This window comes from Triticum urartu, chromosome 1 (genome assembly GCF_003073215.2).
Source record: "Triticum urartu cultivar G1812 chromosome 1, Tu2.1, whole genome shotgun sequence".
NCBI classification, from domain to species: Eukaryota; Viridiplantae; Streptophyta; class Magnoliopsida; order Poales; family Poaceae; genus Triticum; species Triticum urartu.
This window is the reverse complement of record NC_053022.1, coordinates 515,274,315-515,293,024: the sequence shown is the minus strand read 5'-3', so window position 1 is coordinate 515,293,024 and position 18,710 is coordinate 515,274,315. Positions and strand designations below refer to the sequence as shown.

The window sequence follows — 18,710 nt, the reverse complement described above, 5'->3', positions numbered from 1 at the left end:
GTTTGCTATTGCCATGTCCAAGTTGCGTGTACGTAAATGTCGATCACGTTGCATGGGTAGCATGGATTGGAGGTGTAGAATCTGAGAGGGTCAGCTGCGGATGCAGAGAAATAAAGAGTGACCGGTCGCTGTCCGTGAACACGCCTACGGGCATATAGGTGATCACATTCTACCCCACCGTTACCTGACATTTTGCACCCCGTCACGTACCTCCAGCACGGACGAGACTTGCCTGCTCCCCCAGCGTGCTCCCATCCGTGCTCCCGCATACGTGGCATGATTTGATTGAAACAAAATAAGGCCTGACCCCACCTCCTTAAAATTATGAGGGGAGATGGTTAGATTAGAAAGAAAAAAAGAAAAAAACAGCCGTAAAATGGAGTGGAAGCACAGATGGGAGCATGAGGAGGGAGCAGGCAAGCCGGATCCCTCGAGCACCCCCGGTGTAAAAATGCCGCAGACAAACAGTGTCAATCTTCTCCACGTTTGCGTGTCCATTTGTCTGTTTAGTTGCAGAGATACTAATCCTGTCCCGGGTATTCAGAGATTCGGCCGATCACTTTCCCTTTTGTTGTTTACCACGGATTAGTACGTTTGTTAATGGAATCGCGGCTCAGTTTGTCCCCATCTCCAGCCAAGTGGCGCAGATCTAATCTAATCCCAGCCTTTTTGCCCTTTTCCCCAATATTTTTGGCCCGTAATCCGCCCCCATGCACACCCCGAATTTCCCACCTTGGACCCTGACCGCCCGGCCGTTTTGACCGGCGCGGCAGCGGCAGCGGCATGCAGCACGTAGTAGCAAGCTGCCGGCCAGAGCGCGCGCGCCGGCCGCCGTGGCACCGACAGGCGACAGCCCAGGCCGCGGCCCAACCGCACGCAACGAATACACCGACGTGCGCCGAACTCCTTCGCCCGCACCGCGCCCACGTTGATCTCATCTCGCCCGCCAGGGAGGAAATACACGGCGATCTCGGCCCGAAACAGCGTCGAAGCGTCCGTCCAAACCCGGCACCGGCTCCGCTGCTCGTTTCGGTTCACCTTGACACGGCCGGGCGGGCGGGTCGGTCGTGTGCGCGCGTCTCGGGGCGCCAAAGGAGCGTTTTTTATTCGGCCGGGTCGGGCGGTAGGAGGGGTCGACGCGGCGGTGGCGAGGCTACAAATAAACAAAGCGGGGGAGGGGGAGCTCGTATCGTATCCTGGACCTGGAGCGAGAGCGAGCGAGCGACGTGGTGAGCTGTTCTTCCCCGCCTCCCCCCTTCGTGGCCTGCTGCTCTGCGCGCGGTGCGTGCTCTGGCGGGTGTCTCCTCCAGTCCAGGGGGGGCTATTAAGGGCGTCCAGCTGCTGTCCTCTATGAGCGGGTAAAGCGGGGCCGAGAAGGAGGAGGAAGAAGCCATTCTTCGTGGGCTGCCTGGTTGAGGAGGGTTCTTGGCTGCTGCTGCTGCTGTCTGCCGGAGGTCGGCGAGGTCGGGTGGCAACAATGGCGCCGTCGTTCTGGGGGAGGGAGGCGAGGCTGAGCGACGGGGGCGGCGGGACGCCGGTGGTGGTCAAGATGGAGAACCCCAACTGGTCGATCTCCGAGATGGAGCAGGAGCCGGTGCCGGGGTCGCCGGCGGGGCTGGCGGCCGGCAAGGCCGGGCGCGGCAAGAACGCGCGCCAGATCACCTGGGTGCTGCTCCTCAAGGCGCACCGCGCGGCGGGGCGCCTCACGGGCGCGGCCTCCGCGGCGCTCGCCGTCGCCGCCGCCGCGCGCCGGCGGGTGGCGGCGGGCCGGACGGACGGCGACGCCGCGCCCGGGGAGAGCACGGCCCTGCGCGCGCGCTTCTACGGCTGCCTCAGGGTCTTCGTCGTGCTCTCCATGCTGCTGCTCGCCGTCGAGGTGGCCGCCTACCTCCAGGGCTGGCACCTCCAGATGCCCCAGATGCCCGAGATGCCGGGCCAGCTCGCGATGGACGGCCTCCTCGCCGTCGACGGGCTCGCCGCCGCCGCCTACGCCGGCTGGATGCGCGTCCGCCTCCAGTACATCGCGCCGCCGCTGCAGTTCCTCACCAACTCCTGCGTCGTGCTCTTCATGATCCAGAGCGTCGACCGCCTCGTCCTCTGCCTCGGCTGCCTCTGGATCAAGCTCCGGGGCATCAAGCCCGTGCCCATCGCCGCCGACAAGGACGACGTCGAGGCCGGCGACGAGGACTTCCCCATGGTCCTCGTGCAGATGCCCATGTGCAACGAGCGAGAGGTAAGCTCCAATCATCTGCCCCTTGCTTCCCAATCGATCTTGAGCTGCAATTGGAGCTCCACGATGCGAGTAGGACAGCCTAAATTCCAGTTCCAGGTAGAGTGGGGGAAGATGCTCTCTGACTGCATTCTGGGGATTCGGGTTAAGCGTAGACTGCATTTTGTTCGGATCTTTGTCCCGAGCTCTCCAACCACAACTCGGATGCTCGCTCTCTGACGTTGATGTGCTCGTACTTCATATGAATCTCACACCAACAACAACAAACTCCGTGATTTGCTTTACAAAAGGCCGAATTTGGTTTGCGGTTGGGATTCATATCATCTCTACTTTCTTTAAGGCGCACTTATTAATCCAAATCTCGGACTAGAAGTCTGTCGTCACCGGTCACCAGATAATAATTGAGGAGGCATGTGATTGGAGATCAAGATGTCAAGCTATAGCAACCTACTTAATTTGGGAAGTGGCTAAGAAAAGATACGTACTAAAATTCAATCAACTGTCTACTACTCCCTCTGTCCCAGTATAAGAACATTTTTGACACTATGTTAGTGTTAAAAACGTTCTTATATTTTGGGACGGAGGGAGTAGTACACTTCTTTTGGGAAATCTTAAGGATATTTTGTTGTTGTAAAAAGAACACTAGTCCAATTCAGTTGGTAACTTATTTCATTTGGATGCCTGCAGGTCTACCAGCAATCCATTGGCGCAATTTGCGCTCTCGACTGGCCAAGGTCAAACTTCTTGGTGCAGGTGCTGGACGACTCCGATGATGCTACCACCTCGGCGCTCATCAAGGAGGAGGTTGAGAAATGGCAGCGGGAGGGCGTGCGGATAGTGTACAGGCACCGGGTGATCAGGGACGGATACAAGGCTGGAAACCTCAAATCAGCAATGAACTGCAGCTATGTGAAAGACTATGAATATGTTGTCATCTTCGATGCCGATTTCCAGCCACAGGCGGATTTCCTCAAGCGCGCCATGCCCCATTTCAAGGTTCGACTCGACTGACCAATTCTTACTGCTGTAGTTGTATTTCTGCTTCAATTATTTGACAGTCAAGCCTATCAGTTATGTCTTTCTGACAAAATTCAATGTGCGACCTCCAGGGGAAGGACGATGTTGGGTTGGTTCAGGCGAGATGGTCGTTCGTGAACAACGATGAGAACCTGTTGACCAGATTACAGAACATAAACCTGTGCTTCCACTTCGAGGTGGAGCAGCAGGTGAATGGAGCGTTTCTCAACTTCTTCGGGTTCAATGGGACTGCCGGAGTGTGGAGAATCAAGGCTCTTGAGGACTCCGGTGGCTGGATGGAGAGGACAACGGTGGAGGACATGGACATTGCCGTCCGGGCACATCTCAAGGGATGGAAGTTCCTCTACCTGAATGATGTTGAGGTACTGGCACAAATTTCCCTATGACTTATGCAGAGTTTACCTTTGCATAGAGATTAAAAAGTCATAAAATTTAACTTTTGTAACTTTCCTTTCAGTGCCAATGCGAGTTGCCAGAATCATATGAGGCATACAGAAAGCAGCAGCACAGGTGGCACTCAGGCCCCATGCAGCTGTTTAGACTCTGCTTTGTGGACATTATAAAATCCAAGGTATGAGCCGTTTTCTGATGACGCACTATGAAAGTTAAAATGTCCAGCCATGTATGTTTATTCACTAAAATGTAGTTTTCTGCAAGAAGCCAACAGCTTGGCAACATGTTTTGGATTTATAGGAATGTACAAGATGCAGTAATTGTCAAGAGGCATCAAGTAGAATGCTTTTGTACATAATTGTTTGACAAAATTTAGTTAAGTTACATTCACCCTCTTATACTCAAGTAGTCGTCAATTTCCACACAGAAAAAACTTTTTCAGTTCACTTGAAGTAGAACTATTGACATATATCCTACCGCATTCATGCCGGCACATCTTTAGTTCTTATCTTTGTCCCCTAATTTGTATTCTAGCGCCATTTTGTCGTGTGTTGTGTAATGCATGTATGGATAATTGGCCTAATGATGCTGCTTGCTTTGTGCTGCAGATTGGATTCTGGAAGAAGTGCAACCTGATATTCCTATTCTTCCTCCTCCGCAAGCTCATCCTGCCCTTCTACTCATTCACCCTCTTCTGCGTCATCCTCCCCATGACAATGTTCGTCCCCGAGGCCGAGCTTCCCGCATGGGTGGTATGCTACATTCCAGCGACAATGTCCATCATGAGCATCCTGCCATCCCCAAAGTCCTTCCCGTTCATCGTCCCGTACCTCCTCTTCGAGAACACCATGTCGGTGACCAAGTTCAACGCCATGATCTCCGGCCTGTTCCAGCTCGGGAGCGCCTACGAGTGGGTGGTGACCAAGAAGTCGGGCCGCTCCTCCGAGGGCGACCTCGTGGCGCTCGTCGAGAAGCACACCGCGCAGCAGCAGCAGAGGGTCGGGTCGGCGCCGGACCTCGCCGGGCTGGCGGCCAAGGACTCGTCGCTCCCCAAAAAGGACGCCCCCAAGAAGAAGCAGAAGCACAACAGGATCTACCGGAAGGAGCTGGCGCTGTCATTCCTCCTGCTGACGGCGGCGGCTCGCAGCGTGCTGTCGGCGCAGGGCATCCACTTCTACTTCCTCCTGTTCCAGGGCGTCTCCTTCCTCGTGATGGGCCTCGACCTGATCGGCGAGCAAGTGGAGTGACATTGATACCATGACAGCAGCGACCGAAGATCGTTACGACGGCGGTTATTTTTCGTTACTTTGCAGGCATCAGAGGAGCCCTCTGTAAAGGGTGGCAACGTCTGATGCCTGTGTGATGCTTACAGGAGGAAGCTCGCTCGCTCTCTCTGATCCCTTGCCTGCCCTAGGGTGGGTGGGGGGTCTGGAGCATACAAACTGAAATGTGGAGAATGTAGATAGATATAGCTTTGGATCATCATCATCATCATCAGAAAAGCCTGGGAGACGCTTTTATTCTTTCGGGTACGTCGAAATTCTTTTGTAAGAAACAAGAAATCAAAACCCTTTTGGGGGGGTGGGGGGGTGCCTAGATGACGGGTGGTCCTTTGTTGCATGTTGACAGACTTTACCTTCAAATGAAGATAATACTTGTTTTCGCCTTGTACTTTTTGCCACGATCAATCAGTTAATTATCAGAGATACATGCTCAGCTCTTCACCTCTGTCTTTTTTCCCTTGTAGTAATTCTTATGCATATGCTTGCATCTTCTGGATGATAGTAGGCTAGTAGCTTGTATTAAGTGGCAGCTTCACAAATGGAGGCTGGCGGTTGAATGAGTGAATGAATGTACGGGGGACCTGGTTCCATGCTGTCTTTGTTTGGCCCTGTCATGTGCACTGGCATGGGACACATTCGTTGCTTGTTTGTTTGCTTATTTGTTTGATCCGTGTCGCTATCGGCGAGAAGGACGTGTACCCCCGGGTTTGTCCCTGGGCTTGGCCTGGAGAGCAGTCCATGTGGAGGCGAATAGGAACTCACAGTGCTAGGTTTTCTTGGACCGTTCCCTGACGTTGCATGTTCTTGCCTGCCTTATCTTCCAACTGGCGAATTGGGATCAGAAACTAACTAACCACTTCTCTGTCAATCCGTCAGTCAGTTGCCTTGTCGTCCAGTTCATCCTCCTTTATTACTCCTTTCATTCTGAATTACTTGTCGAAAAAATGAATATATCTAGATGTATTTTAGTTCTAAATACATCTATTTTTATCTATTTCCGCAAGAGGAGATCTGGCCGCTCGTATGCATCGGTTGAGGTCTTCCCTTGACCCCGTGCCGCCACTCGACCCCACCCATCCCTCCCCCCTCCTTGCCACCGTCCACAGTGCCGCCAGGCAAAGCCGGGCCGGCAGGGCGGTGGCAGGGCTTCCCCACCCTTCAAGCATCACGGCCGGCGCGGGACGGCCAGATCGCGAGGAGGCATCGGGCGGCAACTCTTGGCGGCGGCGTGCGCGGCGCGGCAGCGACGTCTAGGATGCGAGCTCGGGGGCCGATCCAATCTTTGCGGCGCGGCGGCGATGGTTGCGGCCGGCCCTTTATCGGGCGGCAGCAGCTGCAAGCGCGGCGCGGCCCTATGCCGGGGAGGGCGGCGGTTGCGGTCGGCGCGCCATCGGGTGTCGGATCGACAGCGACGGCGTGGAGGCCATGGTGGTCTGGTCGGCGGCGCTTCCGGGCAGATCTGATCTGGCCGGTGCAGCCGGCGATGGTGGCCATCTCCTCCGTCGGAGGTGGTCGGCCTGACGCTGGATGGTCTGATCTCGAGATCCATCATCTAGCTCCGGCTGCGAGTCGGGAAGACATAGTTGCCGGTGAAAACCGAGCTAATGGCAGGTGATGACGGCGTTCTGCGTCATTACCTTGATGAAGGCGTCGTCACGTAACTACTGTCGATCCACTCGTACTGCTTCGGGGGAAACCCTAGGATCTGGTCTTCCAGATCGGACGATGGCGCTACTACGGTGTCGTTTTCTCTCTTGGGAGCATTGTTTGTGAAGCAGCGTAAAAGACAGAGGCAAGAGGTGGCGCGGCTTTGTCTTGCACGAAGTTTTCGGTGGAGATGTCAAGTCATGCCTGGCCGACGGGTGCTACGCTATGTCATGCCTGGTCGGCAGGTGCTACGCATGACAGATCTTCCAGAATCTTCGCGTCTGGATGGACGAGCGCGGGGCGGTGGCGCCATTGGTCGCCGTGGTGGCGTCGACGCATGGACGGACTGGCAAGGATGATGCGGATCTCTTTCCTGAAGATGGGTCGGTGTTTCAATGAAGATGACGGCGTCTAGAATGTATGCAGGTGGTGTACGCTTTAGGTCTGCTGCACCGGCTATTGGTTCCGATACGTTATCTGAATGGATCGGCGACGACACCAGGGTTAGATATGGGAAGTGAGAGACACTATCGAGTTTTGTAGGTGTGAGTGGTGGCTTGATGTTATGTTTTTATTAGACCTTTGTTGAATAATAAATAAAGATGATTGTATGCATCGATTGATGCAGAGGCCAAGGGCCTTAACCTCCTTTTCCAAAAAAATGTTTTAAATCCATTTATATCTGTTTCTGCAACAAGTAATTCGTGGCGGAGGGAGTACTTACCTTGATCCTCGTGACGCTGGAAGTTTCATGATCCGGCTGCAGACATTCCAACTCATCGTACGTACTCCCTCCGTTCGGAAATACTCGTCATTGAAATGGATGTATCTAGATGTATTTTAGTTCTAAATACATTCATTTTGATGGCAAGTAATTCCGAATGAAGGGAGTAGTACCTAGCTACCCAAGTCACAGTCTGAAGCTCTTTATTCTCTGTATCATCGCGGACACGGGCTATTTGCTGCTGAGTGTCGTTGCAAAGGCAAGCCCCGTGTCCCCCGTGAAGAAGCTGACGGCCGAGGAGCGAGTCAGGGAGTCAGCGAAGAGAAAGGGCCAGAGGCACGCGATGGACGCAAAGGACAAAGCACCGGCCGTGTCCGCCTTCGCCGCCGCCGCGCAGCAGGAGGACACCAACGCCCACGTCGCGGCGGCAACAACGGAGGCGCTGATCTACCTAGGGTTAAACCCAGGTCAGCACGGGCTCATCAACGCCGCCGTGGCCATGGCCAGTACCGGGTCGTCTGCGTTTCCTCGGATGGTGCTACTAGAGTCGCCCCGTGTGTTGACGACTCACCCGATTCCCGGTTTCCATATCTACCTGCAAGCCTCCCGACTCTCCGGGGAATGCTCGTCGGAGGTGAGCGTGGTGGCACCTTCCACACCCACGCCAATCGACCTGAACGCCACACTGATAGCCGGTGGCTCGTCATCCGGTGGGGCGAGGAAACGCACGCGGGAGATGCCAGCCGTCATGCTCCCCGGAGCCCGCAACCTATTCGATAGAATGCCGGCGGCCGGCGACGACGAGATGGCTAACTGTTTCATGGAGAGCATCATCTTCGACGGTGGTACGGCGTCCGCTGGCGGTGCCGCCGCGGCTGGCTACAATCCCGATGAGACACAAAGTCAGGACGGCCGAGGGCCGTTCACGCCGTCGACCTTTGATCAAGCTGGCATGCAGGACGTCTTCATGCAAGATCAGGTCGGCCGGGACCTGGACGGCTTTCCGCTCGACCACGAGTTTTCGGAGGACTACGACTTCAAGGAAGAGGATAAGTTGGACATCTACTGGGAGCCTTTGTTTAAGGACGAGCTCGCCAACCAAGCCGCCGGGATGAAGCCGAAGCGCAAGAGCAGGTGGACGAAGGCATACACGACGGCCGAGCAAGCTCCTTTGTGAGTGTTGGAGGGACATTGGGCAAGACCCCAAGGTCGGCGCCGAACAAAAGGCATCAACCTTTTGGACTCGTGTCCATCGTGAGTTCCATGAACGCAAGAAGTTTCCGCCGTACCAAATGCAAAGCACGCGCGGATGTGTATCCATTTCGAAGTGATGGAAGGTGATCCAATAAGAGTGCAACAAGTTTTATGCCACTTTTGAGAGCATCAAGGCACGCTCTGTGAGCAGCATCCGTATGCAAGACATGGTATGCATTCAAGCGCCCCTCTTTGTGTCATTTCATTTATACTTGCATGTCCATTTCCATATCCATTTGTCAATATGGTTGCATGCAATTCATTTGTAGACATTCCAAGCTTTGGAGGCATTCAAGGTCCAACACGAAGGCAAGTCCTTCAACCTCTCCCATTGTTGAAGGGTCATCAAAGACGAGGAGAAGTTCAATGCACAATATGTCGCCCTCATGGCGCGTGAGTGGAAGAAAGACGTGGAGGAGGTTATGAAGGGCGAGAAGGCACGGCCGCAGGGGAAGACCAACTTCAAGAAGAAGGGCAAGCGGGATGCGGCATCAACCGCCTTGATCACAACCGTGGAGGGCATGATGACCAAGAAGGACTCAAGGAAGGAGAAGTGCTGGCAAGAGAAGGAAGAACAAATGAATGCCTTCATGAAGATCCAAAGGAGGAGGCTTGAGATGGAGGCGAAGAAGCACACGAGGATACTTGAGATGGAGGCGGAGAAGCAAACCAAGATGCTAGAGACCGAGGCCGCCAATGCCAAGACCAAGGCGAAAGAAGTGGCTCTGACTAGCATGATGACGGAGGTGGAGATCATGAAGGTGGATCTCAACACCGTGTCGCCAAGGAAGAGGCCGTGGTTCGAGAAGATGCAGGCCGACATGCTCAAGTTCGACGACGAGTGATCTCTGAAGGTGAGCGCCATCCTTTTTTGTATGCCGACAAGTGTGTTGGCATATGACCACGGTCGCGATGGCGTGGTCGAACTCCCGCCCCTTTTTTATGCGCTGGCATGTGTGCCGGCCACTGACAAGTGCGTCAGCATAAACTATGTGGTATTTTTTTGAATCTGGCATTGTATGCCGGCCGCTGGCATGATGCCGGCATGAACTTTGGGCGACAGCATGACCGATGTCATAATCTACGGCCGCGGGCCTTTTTCAAATTTGTGCGCGAAGATAAAATGGATCGCGGGCGTTGTGCGCACTGCCGACTTAAATGTTAAACAAGACGAACGGCCGATTCAAACGGACAAAAAGCGGATGAAGACATCGTTCATTTGAGTCGGCGCGTTGGAACAGCTCTCGGTTGCCTTGTGGCCCAGTTCCTGCAGTACTTACCTTGGTCCTCTGTCGACTGGAAGTTCCATGGTCTGGCTGCAGACGTTCCAACTCACCGAGCGTACGTAGCCACCAGTCACAGTCTGAAGCATTGGCGGAGGCCCCCGGTGGGCAAGATATGGCAGCTGCCATACCTTGATTCTAGGCATAAACAAATGTATACGTACGCATGTATTGTTGATTGTCTCGTTCCCTCATTCTAGTGCAGCGAGAAAAAGGCCGCTGGCACACAGGCACGCCATACACACGAGTTGGGCCGGCAAACACAAGAACGTACGAGTTGGGCCTGCTGGCACAAACAGGAAGCGGTCGAGCTCGTCGATTCCATTGAGCGCCAACCCACACGCACGCGCAAGTGACGAACCCTAGCGCAGCGATGGTGGCTGGTCAGGTCGTGATCCGGGCGGGCAACTGGCGACGGGATAGCCTACGACACCGACGTGCTCGGGGCTTAAACGGCGGCGGCAGCAAGCTCCAGTGATGACAGCAAGGTTGCATTTGATGGGCTACGTCCTAAAAATGCCAAAATGACTTCTGGGACAATTCAAAAAGACCTTGTCATGGCTGATCTTTTTTTTCGTGTGGACACCTTCTATGCTGCTATAGATTCCATCACCACAGAGTTTGATCATCGTTTTGATGAGGTATCTTCAGACCTGGTCCAGATCTTCTCTTGTCTTGACCTAAGAAACTCATTTTCTAGGTTCAACCTGAATAAGCTTGCTAGGCTCACAGAGATTTATCATGATGATTTCTCTAATTACGAGCGTGAACATATAGAAGATAACCTTGATCTATTCATTATCGATACGAGAAGAATTGAAGACTTTAGATATTGTCATGATATTGCAAACCTAGCTAAAATGATGGTCGAACTTCAAAGGCATGTCATGTTTCCTACTGTGTATCGCCTCATGGAGTTGGCATTGCTACTACCGGTAGCGACGACAACAATCGAAAGGGCCTTCTCATCAATGAAAATCATCAAGATTGAATTGCGCAGCAATATGACAGATGGTTGGCTTAATGACTTAACGATTTGTTATATTGAGTGAGAGATCTTCAAAAGTATTGATCTTAGTAAAATCGAGGAAGATTTTTAGAATGAGGGTAGGGCATTGCCATTGCCTGGGTCTTCTAGGCGGCATTGAAAGCTTCATTATTGGTACGTTTAAGGTTGTTTTCCTATTGAAACATGACTACATTTTCATTGTATTTGGTTTTTTGTTTGTAATGTGTGTTGAATCTTTTGATTTGCATAAAAAATATATTCTTAAGACTTTGCCGTACCTTAAAAAAATTTCGTCCTCCGCCTCTGGTCTGAAGCTCTTTTTTTCTCTGTATCCGCGTTCAGCACGAACTCTTTGCTGCTGATCGTGCCGATGCTGAACCGAGGGAGAAGAATCACGCCCACGGGTGGAGTGTCGTTGCACGCATGTTTTGTTTGGAAATGAGTTTTGTTTGTGTCTGGAGGATACTTCATGTGGTACGGGTGGCGGTCGCGGTCGTGGGCGCCGGGTGCGGGAGACAGCGCACGTTGCGAGGAGAGGAAAGAGACCTCTCCCTCCCCGTCAGTCAGTCGCTCTCGGGGTCGATCTAGCGAGCAGCGAGTCCACCGGGGACGCCGGCAACGTCGGCATCGGCGGATAAAACATCGCTCCGCAGCTGCAGTCCCCTTGCACATGTCTCCGCGAGGCAAGGGCCCGCCACCGATACCATCCGGCCGATCCCCAGGGTTGCACTTGCCCGTGTCACCTTGGCGCACGGCGCGGGTACGTGACATGCCATGGCCATGCCATGCCGCCGCGCGCGAGGGGGGAGCGCTCCCTTTCTTCTTGGTTCGGCCGGCGCGGCGTGGTGCGAGCTCGCCTAGTCGCGCCCGCCGTCTGTCCGTGCAGGCGGTACGAGGCTCTGGTGCGAGCGACTAGCCCGCGGCACGTATCGTACGGGCACTACATGGTACTCCCTCTATTTCAAAATATAGAGCGTCCTCGGTTTTCATGCTTTAACTTTGACCATAAATTTAACCAATGAGACCGATTGCGGCGAAATCAAAAGTTATATCAATGAATTTGTATTCAAAAGAAACTTTTCAATTATATAATTTTTGCTCCCGTTATAATTGATCTCGTTGGTTAAATTTATGATCAAATTTAAACCTGGAAAAGCGCGGGCGCACTATAGTTTAAGGGCTTGTTTGGTTTCAATAAGTCACCTGACTTATAAGTCAGGTGACTTAAAATTAGTGACTTATAAGTCACGTCTGTTTGGATGTCATCTGACTTATAAGTCACCTGACCACATCTTCTCATCTTGTTTTTTAATGTAAAGATGATGGGACCCACGTAAAAGGGGGTGACTTATAAGTTTTAAGTTGGGATGGAGCAACTTATGACTTATAGGTGACTTATAAATTGGGCCGCACCAGGCGTCGGTCGGTGGATCTTTTAAAAAGATCTGCCACCTCAGCAGCCGTCAGATCCGGCACAATCCAACGACCTGGTCCTTCTTCACCATTGCAACAAAGGTTGTGTTTCAATTTCTTTTTTTGCAGCAGAGCTCGTGTTGCGAAAAAACATTTGCAATAGAGATTGTGTTGCAAAAAATAAATACGCCTTCACTTTTTTTTTGCAACATAGATGATGTTGCGAAAATGACTTCTGCAACATGTATGTTGTTACATAATTTTTTGTAATAAAATCCGCTAGTGACGTTGCATTTTTTTGTTTTCACTTTTTTGCAACATGGAAGTTGTTGCGAAAGAAATTCTTGCAACACAGATATTGTTGCAGAAAACCTTTTGGTTTCTTCGCCAGCCACACACGCCACACGTGTCACACGGAACATCTAGAAAATAGTACTAGACGAACCCATACAAGACACGTGTCGCAAGAAGAAGACGGTGGATGCTCGCTGCGATCCACCGGCTGAAACCTAACGTTTCCCTTATAAGTTGGGTCTGTTGACAAAATAACTCACTTTTTGCACTTTTTGACTTATAAGTTGGTGACTTATTTAAAACCAAAAAGGGCCTAAAATGGAGGGAGTACGTGCGAGGGGAAGCGCCCCCTTTCTTGTTCGTTTGGGAGGCGCGGCGTCGTACGAGCTCACGTGCTGGCGCCGTCCGTGTAGGTGCCCCGCCGATTGGATGCGCGCACCGTCGCCGTCGTCGGGTGCAGGAGTAGCCCACTGCTCGCTACGGCGGTCCAGTGAGACGCGCCGGTGATCACATACGACGTGGTCGATTACGTATCACTTCGCGTGCCGGCCGCGAGATGCATGCCCACACGCCAACCGGCCCAAAGAATCTACGCAAGAATTACTTGGGTGTTCGTGCGTGCCATCATGCGTGTACCAGCAACCTCACTATATACTGTAGTTCGAAGAAGCTGGACGCATGATTCACACAAGTTAGCTGCTCATCATTTCCCCCTCATGCTCACTCCATGACAGCATGTACTACCACAAGTGCGTAAAACTTTTTAAGCAGGTCTGCGCCCAGGGCAACTCATACCAGAAATCAAGCAAAGACATTTGGTGGATCTCAAGTACGACGAACCCAAACCGAAGTGCTTTCAGCTAATCGAGCGATTTATTGAGTGCGCGCACCTGCACCATTATGCCCACACAGATGGACGGACAGAGTGGTACGTTGCCAGGTTGGTTCATACAGGATGCAGCCCCGCACCAGGGGGCTCTATGTACAGAAACAGGCCAAACGATACAGATGTACGTACTTACTTGCCATCATTATTGGTTTTGTGCTTCTCTTCTAATTCAGGCCAGTCGAGGGAGGCCCAGCTAGCCAGCCAGCTTCCACGATCCATCATCATCGCCTCTCAAGAGGGAGACTAATAATGACCGCGTAATCATCCACCGCTGCCTTCTGTAGTCCCTTGAGTGAAGCCAGCGAGCGTGTGCTTGTGGGACTGCTCCAATGGAGGCTCGGATGATTGTGCCGGGACCGGACCTAGAAATTATCTTAGCTACTTGCCCGACCCTTTATTGCCGTCATCGTCGTCGTCGTCGTCTTCCAGGTCGCTGAACGACACGTCCTCCTCCCGCCCCAGCGAAGCCCTGTTGCTTGCTGCCGCTACCGCCTCGGGCTCCTCGGTTGAGTCATCGTCAGGCCATTCGTCCACTTCGTCTTCATCGGTGTCGGCGTGGAGTCTGGACTGGACGAGTGGGGCCCTGATTTTATCTTTCACTGACAACAGCTCTTCTTCGATCACTGACTTGTCGATGATTTCCACTTCGGTGGTTGACACTGGGAACTTCTCGGCCTCGATTTCTGGCGTGATGTCGGAGGTGGGTTCTTCAAACGAACGGACCTCTGATATGGAGACTTCTTTGTCTTGGATGATTGAAGGTTCTATCACCTTCTCTTCAGCTGGGGCAGAGGATTCATTCGCATTCTCTGATGATTCTCCGGTAGTTTCAGATCCTCGCTTATTCTTAGCCTGTAAGCTTTGCAGCAGCTCCTCCCTTGCTTCTAGGATCTGCATGGGAAAAGGGGAAATTAAAATGTGGAAATAATTTGGAACAGAAAATAAATGAGACCTAAGGAGAAAATCACTCTGGTAGTGTGCATTGAAAAATAAAAACACTTGATCAAGTTTGAAGCAACAATTAAGTAAATGCCACCCTTTCTTGATTCTATGCTGTCACAACTTGAAGTGCATCTTAGCATACCTCCCGGTTGAGATGGATATGTGGCCACACAGGAAAAGATCGGGTCCGGAATGATGAAATACGTGATAGAGTTGGGGGCGCACTGTTTGAAGAAAAGCTTGTCCAACATCATCTGAGATGGTGTGGCCATACAACGCAGGCCTCCAGAAGTGCCAGTGCATAGCGATGGTTAAAGCATGCTGATAATGTCAAGAGAGGTTGGGGTAGAACAAACTTGGCATGGGAGGAGTCCAGGAAGAGAGATCTGAAGGACCGGAATATCACCAAAGAACTAGCCATGGACAGGGGTGTGTGGAAGTTAGCTATCCACGTGCCAGAACCATGACTTGGTTTCAAGATCTTATGGGTTTCAACTCTAGCCTAGCCCAATTTGTTTGGGACGGATAGGCCACTTGAAGCGAAACGATTTAATCAATTTAAGCAAACATAATTCATCCTATTTGCAGTCTGAAACTGTTAATATAAGTTGTGCATTAAGGGTGTGTTTGGTTTTAGGCATAGGGTAGAATGTAATGGGTTCATCCTACACATAGCACATATTGTTGGGTTTAGTTTGAAAAGGAACCAGAACACACATTCCTCAAAAGAGAATATACTCCTTAGACACAGTTCCACCCCTCTCGACTCACCGTCCATGCCCTCTCACCACACCCAATCATATCCCATCGTCTATGGTGGCAGCGGAGATGGTCAGATGGAAAGAGCAGCGGTGCTTCCAGTGAGAATGCGACCAGTGGCGTTGGGCTAGCAGCCATGGAAAATCAGTGGCGGCGGCTACCGAGGAAGAGAGGCAGTGTGGCGGGAGGGGTAGCCGTTGGCTGCTGGGTGGCGTCCGATTTGGCCAAGAGCAAGCCGGCAAGGAAGCCAACGCAGACCCACGTGCCATGGGGGTGTTCGCCGTGGTTTGCGTGCTGACCACCCAGGTGCTGTACGCCGCGCTGTTCAAGGTGCTTCTGCTTGGCATGGTGTTCTCTACCTCAGGTACCCCAGGTTCTCTAGGATTGAGCCGAATCGATCTACTCACGCCAACCTTTTTCTTTCTCGCTTGAGAGCTTCATCTTCTTGGCTAGCCTTTTCAGCTAGCTAGCTTTTTCTCGAGAGAGTACAGAAATGCAAGCAAGAGAGAATATATTGCTACTGGTTGTAAACTGCAATCAGCAAGTGCATGTGTGGTAATGTCAAGTCTGAACTCTGAAGTGTTGGTGCATGCGGGAGTCTGAACTCTGAACTATGAACTCTTAAGTGTGTACCACATGTCAGTTATTTATGGATGCAGCTACTGATGTTGTGTGGTTGTGGTGTGATCCTACTTAGTCGGATCGTTTGATATCGCTATTTGCTGCAACTGATGGTTCTATACTGAAATACAATTGAAATTTTTGCTCAGTTCGAATAATTTGTAGATAAAAGAGGTAATCTCACCATTTCTATTGCACATATGCAGAGGTAATCTCACCATTTCTATACAAGAGGCGACCTGAACCGAATTCGTTTTATTTCATCTCCCCAACCAAACACTGAAATGCAACCCTTCCGTTCACCTAATTATCCGAAGTTCCGAACCAAACACAGGAACGGAACCAAGCCGTTCCAGTGGAATGGAACCATGACATCCCATTCCATTTTGTTCCCAAACTAAACATAGCCTAAGGGTCACATTTCTACCACAGATCACCCAGTTCCAGGATCGAAGATTCAGTTCTTTACATGTGCGTACTAAATAACTAAATATAGCATATCAAATCATATATCACCTGTAAAGGGACCAAATAGTTCTCAAGATAATAAATTTCTTGACTACAAAGAGCTTGTGGTGCTATAGCCTATAGTTATAGCCTTATATAGGCATATAGCCTGGAGTTGCTAAATGTCCCATTAATTCTGTAAGAAGCACTCCATTCATTACAACATACATAGCACAAAAGCCATAATAAATTAAAAACAATGTGCCAAAAACATGATAAATACTGTGAGTAATGCAGGAAACTACCTGTGGTGTTGAAAGAAGTTCGGCATCTTGTTTGTTCAGTTTTGAGTGCAGAAGCACAAAATATATCTTCCAGAAACATGCTTCACTCATATCAGTGGAGCAAATCTGAACCTTTAAATCTGATAAGCTTGGCACAAGGTGTTCCATGGATAGTGCATGCACATACTGAGCATTCGACAGTTCAAAATCTAAAGATCAAGAGAAACTGTGTAAGAGATTTAAGGTAATCAGTGAGGTCTACTACACATAACATGATTCTATTTGAGAGAGACAAGCATGAGTTATATGATGCAACTAGAGGCCAACAAAGCATCAGGAAACCAATTCAGGACTAAAAGGCGTAGAGAGGGTATGCATAAATAGGGTGAACTATTTATTCCAGAACTAAATGTTAGCTCAATATCACGTCAAGCTGAAATGGAGATACCTATTACCTATGTATCCTAAAGTGATGCATTCTGCAGCAATAGGGGAACGCTGCTTGAAATCAATTCTGTGATATTTACATGATTTCCTGTGCATAGCTACATAATGCGCAACCTCTAAAAAGATATGAAGCATTCATGACTGCTGTGGAAAGCTATAAAACCGATGGAGCGTGGTATTACATATTTACATTCATATTAAACAAGTTATGGTGCTTAAGAGTTAAGACATTGACCTGATTTAGTTAATCAAATTGATAGCATGACAACGGAAAAATCATGAATATGCGAAAATGCATCGCTAGATGGACAGAACCACAACATCAAGATTCCAAAAGTATAGTTGGTACCAAGCAGGTGTACAAGCAATGTAGAACAAAATAGGCTAGCATCAATGAACTGATAAGTGATAACCGATGTAGGTAGCTTTCAAAGGAAGTGCAATGGCATTCCAGAGTGCGACGTGGGGACTTCAATCTATTCAACAAACTACATAGAACTAAACCAGTCGAGAAAGGAGTTTCGGGACTCTAAGGTGCGCATATCAACTAATTCAGGACGAGCATGCTTGAGATCTTTGCAGGAAAGTTCTAACACTACCTCCAGCATCTACTTTCTTCATTAATCGGCAGTTCCGCACTGAAACTGAGACCACAACGTCCACCCATTTCATTCCGGTGCACCAAATTATTAAGTTACGCATTATCTGAATCGGCAGTTCGGCACTGAATCTTACCGTCTGCATAACGATCGCTGATGAAGAGGGGGAAATCGAGCCACGTCTCAGGCCGCGTCGAGATGTGCTTCACGAAGACCAGCACCTCCTCGGTCCCGCCGGCGACGGGCTCCCCTTCGTCGGGCTCCTCCTCCCCGAACGGCAGGAGCGAGGACGCGATCTTGGAGATCTCCGCCACGGCCAGGTTGCTCTGCAGCATGGAGATGCCGCTCCTCACCCTGCCCCCGATCTCCGCCAGATCGCTCCGGATCCCCGCGATCCCGTCCCCGTCCACGTCCACATCGCCCCCCTCTCCGTCGTCCGCCTCCGCGGGCGCGGCGCGCGGGGACGAGGACTCCGGCTCCGGCGGGGGCGGCGGTGGGGCGAGGAAGGACGCCACGCCCCACAGGCGGCGGGTGAGGGTCTCGGTGAGCTCGGAGATGTCGTCCTTGACGCCGCGGCTCGGGGTGATGGGCTCCTCGGGCTCCTCGTCCTCGGGATCGCGCGGCGAGGACCCCTCCGCGGCCGGCCTGCCGGCGGAGGAGGCCTCGGATTCGGAGGCGTCGGAGTCGGGGTCGGGCTCGCCGGAGAGCGTGGCCGCGATGGAGCGCGTGAGCCACGACATGCTGTGGTGCGGTGCGCGCGTGGGAAGAGGGTGGGGGGAGGGGGATCGATGCTGAGCTCTGGGAGTGGGTAGATTCTGGAGTTGTAGATCAGTGTGTGTTTGGGGCCGTCCGATCAGCAAGCGACGGGGATGATCACGTCTGTGTATTCAGTGGTAGATTCTGGCATCAACAACCCTGGCGAGGCTCCGTCTGAAGCTTGGAATTTTTCGGAATGATTATTTTGCGGGTGAACATTGAAAATCATAACTTGTCATACAGGTTGGTAGTAGTGTCGTTATTTATGCATAGAGGTTCTGAAACTTAATAAGTGAGATGTGAAAGTAATACTATTTGATAACTAAAGTTGTCATTCTCGCACCACTAAACTAGTCATAAAAATGTTTAAAATTGTTATGTGTTCGTGCCACACGTGT

At 51.4% G+C, this 18,710-nt stretch overlaps 2 protein-coding genes across 2 annotated transcripts; one reads left to right on the top strand and one right to left on the bottom strand.

The window, feature by feature from the left end:
* The first annotated feature begins 1,145 nt into the window (after nucleotides 1-1,145).
* LOC125524535 (probable xyloglucan glycosyltransferase 7) lies at nucleotides 1,146-5,377 on the top strand. Its single transcript, XM_048689575.1, has 5 exons — nucleotides 1,146-2,233; nucleotides 2,918-3,226; nucleotides 3,340-3,630; nucleotides 3,726-3,839; nucleotides 4,270-5,377. The coding sequence occupies exons 1-5, from the start codon at nucleotides 1,478-1,480 to the stop codon at nucleotides 4,906-4,908; spliced, it is 2,109 nt and encodes a 702-aa protein (XP_048545532.1). The 5' UTR covers nucleotides 1,146-1,477; the 3' UTR covers nucleotides 4,909-5,377.
* Nucleotides 5,378-13,422: 8,045 nt separating this feature from the next.
* On the bottom strand, nucleotides 13,423-18,352 carry LOC125524523. Its single transcript, XM_048689569.1, has 3 exons — nucleotides 17,693-18,352; nucleotides 16,532-16,719; nucleotides 13,423-14,348 (listed from the first exon to the last, which is right to left on the bottom strand). Exons 1-3 carry the CDS (start codon nucleotides 18,294-18,296, stop codon nucleotides 13,836-13,838), a joined length of 1,305 nt encoding a protein of 434 aa, XP_048545526.1. The 5' UTR covers nucleotides 18,297-18,352; the 3' UTR covers nucleotides 13,423-13,835.
* Between the last annotated feature and the right edge of the window lie 358 nt (nucleotides 18,353-18,710).